General features: G+C 31.3%; 1 protein-coding gene across 9 annotated transcripts in view; it reads left to right on the top strand.

The window, feature by feature from the left end:
• The window catches only part of Ilp5 (Insulin-like peptide 5), a 71,990-nt gene that overhangs the window by 45,529 nt on the left and 15,293 nt on the right, over positions 1–11,168 (top strand). For 3 of the 9 annotated variants that reach the window (XM_074142840.1, XM_074142838.1, XM_074142841.1), the window contains exons 3-7: positions 945–1,112; positions 3,291–3,426; positions 4,059–4,263; positions 5,694–5,855; positions 6,696–10,423. In XM_074142840.1, the coding sequence (XP_073998941.1) occupies positions 950–1,112; positions 3,291–3,426; positions 4,059–4,263; positions 5,694–5,855; positions 6,696–6,788 (759 nt within the window). In that variant the 5' untranslated portion in view covers positions 945–949 and the 3' untranslated portion in view covers positions 6,789–10,423. Of the gene's footprint in view, positions 1–933; positions 1,113–3,290; positions 3,427–4,058; positions 4,264–4,378; positions 4,616–5,693; positions 5,856–6,695; positions 10,424–11,168 lie in introns of those variants that run through there. The other 6 variants (XM_074142842.1, XM_074142839.1, XM_074142844.1 and 3 more) reach the window with 4 other exon arrangements.

Consider the following 11,168-nt stretch of genomic DNA (forward strand, 5'->3'; position numbering starts at 1 on the left):
ATGAACACAAAACTGCTCTGTGGGCGGTGTCTAATATTGAGCGACAGGATAGGGACTGCTGTTTTTTTATATAATTAGTTTCTTCTAAGAAGGAACTAATGTGTTGTGAAATCACAGGAGTTTGAAGAAAATCTTTTTTTTTTTTAGAAATAAGATTTTAATTAACATTTCGAAAATAGTTAAAACGAGATTCTTTTAAAGCTTGTACGAACGTACATCAATCACATGTAGGTTTATCACTTTTATTTAGTACATTTTGCCTAGATTTTTTTTAAAGAGATTCAAGAGGAAGCTGCCACGCCCACTCTTCTCTCAAAATTATAGTTTCATTGCGGAGAATTCATGTAATATTGAAGCCAACTCATATTTAATACAATTTTTAACTTTGAATAAAAATTGTAAATTAGAACTTACCGAGAATCACTTTAAGAGAAAATCAAGTGATTGTTTCGCGTCAGGCAAATCTCCCTTAGTAAATAAATGAATAAAGAAAGCGATGTAACATGACAGATGGATTAAAACTATACCCCTGGTAGGTAGTTATTACTCGAATCAGTACGAAAAATCCTCATTGCTTAGCATCATACTTTTTGAAATCATATATCTATTTCACTTTAAAACCATATTTTTGGAATTTAACATTAAGTTTCCTGAAACATAAATCTATTTTTATTTTTATACAACTTCGGTATGTTGACAAATTTCACAACAAAAATAAATAAAAATTACAAATTTAACAGGCTTCCTACTTAGAAAAAGGAAGGGAATTGAGGAGACAAATTAGTGAATAGATTGGGAAATTCAAAAAAAAAATTAAAAAATATTTTAGCTAATAAAAAAAATGTAATTCATATTAGATATTGATAATATCAATACGTCATTAAAATATTTAATCTAGAACTAACAATATTATTTTATATGTTTTTAATTCAGTTTTGTTACAGATTCCATGATGTATGGCATAATGAAATTTATGATGATCATTTCGATCGTCATTAATTCATTTGTCATCTCTGCTCCTTTGGGTGGCTTCAAGTTCTGTGGTAAAGATCTGTCCGATATCTTAGCAGAGGTATGCAGTGGCCGCGGTTATAATGTCGCTTTCGACAAAGGTGAATACTAAAATATGCTATTTCTCGTTTTTTTTTTTTGGTTTGGTAGTAGTGAGGAAAGAGTGTTGTAATTGTGGCAAATTATCGTTATTGAGTTTTGTGCACCTCGAAACTAGACGTTAGGTACTTTTTTTTTAAATTTAATGTCTGGTTTGTGTACATAATAGTTGGTATATCGTTTTGATATACTGTTGCTTCACATTCTAAGCTTTCGGGTCGAAAACCACTGGTCCACAATTTTCACCATATCGAAGCAATATTTTTTTGCAACTTTCTATTAAATTGACTCCGAGAATTTCTTCATATTTTAAACAATTATTAATATTCTAATTTTGTGGAAGTTGTTACCATTTAAATGCCTAATTATTAGATTTGTTGCATTTATCCAGAAAATAAATGATCATTTTCAAATGATATGTTGACTCCAAAGTAACCTTTTGAATAAGTATAAAGAGACTTGTTTTAAACCTTTAACCTAAAATGAATTCTTGATTATATAATCTTCGAAACGAAAAATTTTTATGGTTGTACTATGTCAGTTTATTCACTTCAACGAAGTACACACAGTACACCTCAAATTAAATAAATAAATAACTTACAAAGAAAACCAATTTACAGTTCAAGTTAATTGAGGTACATTATAGTGAAATAACATTGCAACGCTATCTCTGTGCACGGATGAGAACTTTTACCAGAACATTGTAAGTCCGACTTAATGCACTCGTATCACCAGGGGCTATGTAAATGGGTAACACTCCAGATTTTTTTCTTCTTTCTTTTAATTAAAGATGCCTTGGACTGCACATAGTATAAATTGCTGAGTCATCATTGTACTTTAAAATGGAAGGGCAGTCTAGCACGAATTTAAATTGAATAATAACGCAGCACTTATGTATTATTTTAGCAAGAAAGAATTATATTAAATTCATGACTCATCCCTGGATCAGCTGATGATTTTTATGAAGAATCATAATCATAGATTGAAAATAGATAAATTAAGTAAAGAACACAAGTAAAGATGTGTTACAGTATAATTCTTTCAGAGTGTAGAAAGTTGCAATGAGGCATTAAGCAATCAGTATAGTTTTTTAACTTATCGTTAATTTATTAATCTTTTTCTGAACTTTGATACTAATAGAAAACTATAAGCTACACACTTTTGTGCAGCATAAATCTTGCTCCTCTCAAAATTGTATGCCCAGCCCCGCTAATGGTGTATGCATTTTTCATTAAAATAGTTTTCTTTAGATACAAAAAGTAGCACTTTCACCCGGGCTAATTCTATAGTTATTTATATTCTATAGTTCGTTAGTTATTTGCCGACATTGGTGTCTGAGAGTACAAAGACTGCAGAAATTATATAACCTACCATTATTACTTTCTTTTGCTACTGAGTAATTTTGTCTAAATTTCTAAATCAAGTTTTTACAAAAATACAGATTTTAGGGTCCCAATTAATCCGGAAAAAAATAATTAGTGTTCAATTTCCTCTTATTGCAGTTTTTAAAATCCATTTTCACATCGCGAAACAGCCCCTTTTAAGAAGAAAGAAATCCATGCATAAACATGTTCGACAATTATTTTGAAAAAAACAAAAAATGTTTGATACTATATCATAACTGTCTTAAAAACAAGGTAGCATTGTAATCATGCAGATATCAGATTTTGTATTTTCTTAGGTAAAAATCTTGTGCTTCACACATCCAATTTCATTCCACTAGTTTTTCATGAAAATAGAAATTTACTTTAAGCTAGTTAATTATTTACACTCTAGAAAATGAAATTCAAAGTCAATCCAATTGGAAAATAAAGTTTGTTGGCTTGTGTTTTTTAATAGCGTTTCCATGAGTCAATATATAAATAAGTGCCACTTAAAATGCATTAGTAAAGAAATTAAAATAAAAGCTAACACCATTCAGCTGAAATTGGAGGACGTAGAGCAAAAAGAATATCAAATGTAAGAAAGATCAGAGCTGTTAGCTGTAAACCTAACTTTACCGTCGTTAGTTATTTACATGTCGTAGAATCAGTAAATTTTAACACACTAAAACCAGTTCAAATATAATTGTAGTAAGTGGTATTCATGTGCTGGTGTGAATGAATGTTCCATAAGTTATTATTATTTTTTTTTTTGTTTTCTTCTTATGTTTGGTTTTGAAGACGCCTCTCCGTTTACAGGTAGCCATAACAACCACCGAACTAAGCGTGGTATTGTTGATGAATGTTGTCGCCGCTTCTGTACTTGGACTACACTTGAAGCCTATTGCTCGCCGGTTTCATATTCTCCAACTCCATCAGACAAGTTCTCCGTCAGGTAGTAGATAGATTTTGTTTTGTTTTATATATATACAAATAGTGATCATGGGTTGATTATAAACAAAAACCAGATAAATTGCGTGCCAAAATAAAGAAATGCACTACTCCAGACTACTCTTACGATTTGTTTGGCGGGCATTGAATCTTCCTTGTATGACTTAACCCATCGTCCCATAGCACACATACTAAAGTACGTATTTTAACGCCGCTATGAATTCGATCAGCCAACTTACGCCTTTTTCATGGAGCTTTAATCTTTGGTCATTTCGTTATACCAAAAACGAGACTGGTTACAGAAGATATTCTTTCACTAAAGCTTAACAGCTCTATTGAAGCCCAGCTGTTTTATAAAGTTTTGTTAATGGTAGCCTTTGACTGGCCGAAAGAGATGTGTAAAGACCAAATGGCCCTTTACAATGATGGAACTGTTTGCATGGGGACACCCTTTGTTTTTTTTTTAGGAACCGTACTATACCTGCGAGAGAAGTAATTAGGTATAAATTTTATAGCTGTGTTCGGTAGAATAAAACTAAACGTTTGAGTAATATTTAACAATTACTATATAATTGTAATAACAGGGAAAGGAAATCGTATGAGCGTTTTACGCTATTTTCTTAAATTTTTTTTCAGAAAAAGAAATGAATTAAAAGAAAAGACGCAAGAAATTGCTGGGGACACGTATGCAGTGCTTGGAGAACCAACCAGACATCAAAAGCGTAAACTGTTTGCTCACAGTGACATTGATCCTCATTGGCCAGAGACATCACTTAGATTTAGTAGCCAAATCAAAGCCAGTCATAATAATGTATTACACGGATCGTATCCAAATAATAAGGTAAGCTTTGTTCATGCGATTCTAATGAACAAATTATGTGATGAATGATTTTTTTTTTTTAGGCTTCTAAGCGCAACCTAGACAATTCTTAATTATTACAATGTTCAATGCTTAGGCAAATCTGGATGAAGACAAGTTTCCCCGAAGAGTTAACAAGTCTGAGGTTTGCATCAACCATAGCATGCCCGTGCGTTCGTTTTCCACAATGAATCTAAGGAGTTTCTTTAAGCTTGCGAAAAATGCAAATGCTTTTCAAATATTAGTGTAAATTAGTTGATTTTCAATAAATAAATAAAAAAAATATAAATATGTAAAAAAAAATCTAAAATAAATGCAGTTTTTATATTGATTATTTAATTACGAAAAATTAGATCGAGGAGATGATGTAAACACGTTTAAGACCTCTATTCTATCTTCTACAAAATATTTACCTATATTTATTCAGCACAGCAGCAACTTTCTCGGAGTGGAACCTTTCAGCGTGTCTACTGCGACCTCTACATAGTGCTGAGGTTTCAGTTAAATAGTTGAGATCTTATTTTTCTTGAAGAAAAGAAGACTAGTGTAACATTAGTGACGTCGGTGCGCTGTAAAGGATACCTAAGCAATAATTTTGTGTCCACAACCTCAAAACTATCGGTCAATAAGGAAAAAATGTGATTGAAACAAGTTAGAATCACAGACCTCAAGGTATATGATATAAGTTGGTTCCAAAAATGTTTCCTCAACACATAATCTATTTTTTTTTTCTTTCTTTCTAATCGCCATGCTGGTCATATTCGATCGTGTGCACTAGACAGAAATAAAGTTTTTTACGACCATGCATGAAGCCAGTTACTGATAAGGTTTTCATACTTTTAACATTCACGATGCTGTTTGAGCTGTTGTAGACCTTCACTTTAAATGATTAGACATGAAATTTAGATTACTTCAGACTCTCCTCTGTGTAGAGTATGCATATCCATGAAAGTGGATTTTGGTGATACAAACTAAAGTACATTGAAATTTTGAGTTATCTGCGAAAACATTTAATCAGGAACTCAGGGTTAAGCAAAATGTCTGAAAATAGGTTTGAATCCATTCTTGAGTGATCTTAACGGATGTGAGAACTCGTTGAAATGGTTGGCACCATGTATTTATGAGCGTAGAATTGTTGACTCATAGTCGGGTTCATGTTGTGGAAACTAATAACCTTTATTTTAAGTTGTAAGCATTATAGCTGGGCAACCATTGTTTAATTAAATAGTATAAAAACTGAGACCTTTGTTACACTGTAGTTTTTGTAACTTGAAAACTTGAGCATTAGTAGTTATTTGCATTGTATGAGTGCGCTTTAATAATTAGCCAAATCAAATTTTTGGGCAGCTTACAAGTAAGCACCTATCTAATATAGTAAAAATTCTATCTTCTAATGTACAAAATTTTGACAGGTAAAGCGCAACGGTCATGCGTCTGATGGCAGTACCTCGTTGAGCTCGATGAACGATCTGCTTGAAACAGAAGGAATCCTGGCTCAGCTAAATGATCCACATGTCGTTAAGGAACGGATTAGACATCCCAGAACTCATTCTAGCCGTGCTTATCGATTGAAGGTAATTCAAGCAAACACATCAACAAATACTTCATAAATCAAAAAGACTATTTTATCCAAAAATTAAACTTCCTAGCCAAACAGGGCCTCATGTTCTAATTTCTATGTTATCCTGCATTAATTGTCTACAATAATTTGCTTCATTTATTGGAAACCTGGTAAGTATAAACTAAATTGGTACACATCTGTTGTATAGAACAGTGCCACATTGATCATGTGTCGAAGAAGGACCTAGTAAGCATCCTTACTTGTTCGCTCTCCAATTACTGGGGGACTTAATGGGGTATATTCAGATGTTAAATCAATTTTTCTAACTGAATCAGAGTTCGCCTGAGTATTTGCTAAGACGATCATGAATATATAGAGCGTAATATGCGATACTGGTAGCACACTCTCAGTCCCAATAATAGCATCCCATCAAAATATAGATTCTACTCATCAAGATATAGAGGATAAAGAACTCATCAAATAAAGGAATCCAGTTTTGTTTACTTTATTTTTATTTCTAGAATGTCAAAAAGAATGAGTATTTACTCTGTAATTGAAATTAAAAAACTTATGTTTACCATATACCCTGTTGGATTTAAGTTTGGAGGCTGCTACGAATCTAAGGGCACAAACGCTGTCTGGGCTCGAATCCGAGACCTCCAGCAAACTCTCTTACACCCTAGATTAATTTTTAAAGATGCTTGTTTATCAGCTTTTGAAGCAGATATTTTCTTAAGTTTGTATTTCGGATTATTTGGCTCAAACCCTCCCCCAAAACTTGGAGAATATCAATTGTTTATTCATTACTAAAAATAGAATTTTGAATATATGATTTTTTCTTACATGTTGACAGGAGAAGTCTCAAATTGGTACAGTATCGCCTTACTATCTTGGACGGACATTAGTATTTCCATCATCAAGAAAAAATAAATTTCCTCATCACTAGGAAACATAAATCATTTTATGACTTGATGCGTGAATCAAAGACCCCGGTCGTGATAATTCTTCTGTTTTTAAAGTTTTTTTTTTTTAATTCCAAGATTATTTTTATAAAGTACGAGTTTTCGAATTGCCTAATTAAGGCTAGTTGATTAATTTCTTTTAAATTTGCCAAAGATTAATGTTTATTTATATTAATGTTCAGTTAATATTTTATATATTAACAAAAACAAAAAAAAACAAAACGTACAGTATTTCTGAATATAGCAGAATAAAAAATTAGGAGTTTTGCACAAAGAGTTCCTTTCTTAACTTGTATAATGACAATTTTGTTAATTTTACAGGGTGATTAGGTTATTTTATGTGACTAAAAACAAGAAAATATTATATAAATTTCATGTTGGTTTGGCCTACATTAGTGCAAAATGTGAGAGATCTTTTCCGTCATAATCTGCTTCACTTTTTAGTCATCGAATGTGCCCTACCAACGGTTCACCTACTGGAATATCTTTGCATCAACAGGGTGTTTAGCACCGTCAGATACGTACTCATCGCATATAAACGGGGACATTCTCCACAAATGCTAGGCCTTTATGTCCTGTTATAATTTTATGAATTTCTGATGAAATCAGATAGCGCTAACTTAATTCATTTAGTAGCGTTTTTCACTTAGAAACATCCACCACATTCTTCCATTAGAAACTTTAATTTCACTAGTCTCTAATGTTCATTAAAACACCGAACTTGCAGCGCTAATATACACGTAAATGATATATTTCCAAGTATGTAGTGATCGTCGTTTTGTCCCAAGAAGAAATAGGTTGTGTAAAAGTCACTCAATATTTCTACACGCTTCATTAATTGTAAGATAGCAGCACAGTCTAGTCAACAGATATTTAAAGAATGGTCGTCTTTCTACAAACTAAACAATGGGTGGTATTTAATATGATTTTTATTACAACTGAGTATCCCAAAATACATGCACTTTCTTTTCTGATTTGGTTTTCCCTGTTCTTAGTGAGTGGGAGTAAAGAACTGAACTGGCTTGTATACCGCTGTAAATTTGCTTTATCGTGCATTATTATTGTGCTTTTTGCTGTAAAATTTACGAACAAATTTAGTGTTGCGGAAGTTAGTCCAGTTCAATATACTAAATTTGCGTGAATGTGAGATCAGGAAACTTTACGAAACTAACTCTTTGATAAAAATTCCGTAATCAATACGTAAAGTAACGATTGTATATTGCATGCCATGAGTAGAATTGCACCATAGGTCATGCTTTGCACTTTAGATTTTGACTTACACTCCACATCTTGACATTGCCCGAAACTAATAGGACTAAAGGTTAAAAAGGAAAACAACTCAGATATTACACATTCTTTGCAACCAAAAGACAGACAGGTATCAATAGTTGGAATATCAAGAAAGTGAAGAACTTGAAAGTATTCATGAGGTAGTGGAATTGGCTGTGCGTGTAATCAGTGTCAATCCTGGAGAGGAATATTTTTAATAGAATGACTTAACATCTGTCAAAGGCAGACGGACGATATTAATAGTTTTAGCAAGAAAAGAAACGTTCTTAAAAATTCATTTTAGATGAAAGAATTTTAGGAAGAAGCCGGAAAAACCGTATCTTGAAGGTGCCTTAATTAAGAAAAAATGAGAAGAAAACTCCTAGGCACTAAGCCAAACTAGGAAGAACTACCCAAATGAATGGTAAAAGCTTCTTACAAATGTTATATTTAAGTCTTGGCAGAAAACGGGTAAACACTGAAAAATTGTTGAAAGAAAAAATAGATCTTAAGGCAAAGTTAAGGCCTCATCAATAAAAAAACCAATTTAATAAATACATAAATAACTACGACTTTGGATCACATCAATTGATTGTTTTAACAATTTTTTAGCTTCTAGTTAGCAGAATGGGCTGCTGAGATCCTCACTTCCAGAAGCATGATTTTAGCAAGCATGAATTACACCTTTTTTTAAGGCTTCTTGAATGTAAAAGAAAATTGTAAGCATAAGATTAAATATTTAAAATAGGTTATTAAGAGTTTTTGTCTTTATACAAAATCGACGAATCTTGCTCTAAAAAAATAAACCTACATTTTTTTTCTATCATGTTTTGTCCACTTTGGAACAATTTTCGATTAGATGACCATACTACTGTTTTGGAGACGTCAAAACTCTTCGTACCTTAATTGCGCTGCTTAATAAGTTTTCAAAGCAAATAAGTAAAAAAAGTCAGTGATCAGGTGAGGCAATTGGTCATAGGACTAAAACCAGAATGAGACACTTTTTCCTATTTGATGCAATTGCGAACGATAGGCAGGATCTTTATCATATTCTGTATAAAATCTGTAATATTACGAACGTGTTTGAAAAAATTATATAAATATTTTTAGTGTTTCACCCAGTATTAAGTATAACATTCCGTGGATTTTAGTGGCCGAGTAAGTAGTTATACGTATATATATTAACAATTTTTACTCAAATTTAAATATAGTTTTTTTACAGAAAAAAAAATAAAAGAAAGGGAAATACTTGTTTCAGATTTAAAATTAAATAATTGAAGCAGAGCTACTTTCATTAAAGTAAATAAAAATTTGTATATATTTTTTGTAAATTAGTCACCCTTTAAACAATTTTTTTTATTCCTGTCTTGTTACCAACCAATTTTAGATAAAATTATTTTAATTGCTTAAGCACATTCTTTTTCTTAATATTTGAACACTTTCTTTTAATGAATTGTGTATATTTTTAATTTTTTGCTTAAAATATGGCCTAGAGATTTTTTTATTTGTTTGTTCTGAATTGGATTAATGTATAGTCTCTAATTCAATTTTTAAAATATTTGAAATAATTTTCCTTTTGGACATTAAAATGTGTAATTTTTTTATCAAACAGATTATCTTATTTTACAGTTGCATTAGTTGTACTTTTCAGGAAAGCCTATCTGAGATGTAAATAATATTCAGTTTATTTAACGCTCTTTTTTAAATGTAGAATCAAAATGAGAAACTAGATTCTTAATTACTGGTTTATAAATCGTTAGTCTTTAAATTATGGAAAGGTTCTAATTTTTCGGCATAAACCAAAAACAAATTTTTTTTGTGAACAATTTTTATCATTGCTCTCTGATTCAAAAATCATAGAGAGGATTGTGAAGATGTACCTTGCTGGAAAAGTATCTGTTTTGGTTTAGCGCTGCGTGAATTAAAACATAGAACCTTGCTTTAATTTGTTCGCATACATTGATAGAATAAACATCATAAATACTTGCAGAAACGTTTCAGTTTTGCAAATATACCGTATTAGAATGAGAACGAACTAAGTGAAAGCCCTATCTAATATATATAAAAGAAATTAACATTAAAATACGAGATTTTATAAAAAAAATATATTAAAATAATTAGTGGAATATGTAAAGATAGGGTTTTCGTTATCTTTTTTGTCATAGTTTTTGAATAAAAAAATCTATATCTACAAACTTTGGGCCATCAGACGTTGATTCTTAGTATGATCAATTTCCATTTTTCGATTATTACTTTATTTGCATTATATCGCCAAAATTTGTAAATAATGCGATTAATTTTTGCGTGCATCTAGTATATGTCAATAAATCAATTAAAAAAAAAAAAAAAATGCGGCTGTGCGCAAAGCAATATGTTTATAAGTAATTGTATGTACTAAGTACTTATTTGTGCCAGGAAAGTAACCTGTGATATGATAATCTTGAACATGTAGCAAAGCAAATTGTTCTTGCATTAAAAAAAAACCGCATTTGTTGATTGTTAAATTTCTGATGGGATTTAAAACACACATAATCCAGCACATTATAAAAAATTAACAGTGAAATTAATGAAGGAGCTGACGGTGAAAGCCGACTTAATAAAAATAAAAGACAAGAAATCGGCAAAAAATAACGAATTAAAAATACTAATACGATTCTGTCCTCTACGAAACTCGTTTTGTTTACAAGAATCTAGCCTAGAATTAAAACAATGAGAATAAGGTCTATATTTTATAATCCACTGTTTATTTATTATAATAAAGAGGTACCTAGTGGTGTCACAAATACTATTAACGTCTGAAATGGGTGATAAAACTCAACCTATTTGAAATGAAACACCAAAGTTATACATAACTATTAGGGAGTTCATGACTACAGCGGTCAGCAGTCATAATACGCGCAAAAAAAGGAACAATTTAAAAATAAAAATTATTGAAAAGTGTTTACTTATCTATGTGCCAACCATTTCCGAGTCTTCAGGTGGAATTAACACTGTCTAAATGTATCGTGATCCGAATAGTCATCTCTTCATGGTTTAGGAATAAAAGTCTCCTAATGAGGTAGTCTTGGAACGTAGCAAAACTTACAAAATCATAG

Source organism: Rhodnius prolixus, unplaced genomic scaffold (assembly GCF_049639745.1).
Source record: "Rhodnius prolixus isolate KJV_2025 unplaced genomic scaffold, Rpr scaffold_12, whole genome shotgun sequence".
Lineage (NCBI taxonomy): Eukaryota > Metazoa > Arthropoda > Insecta > Hemiptera > Reduviidae > Rhodnius > Rhodnius prolixus.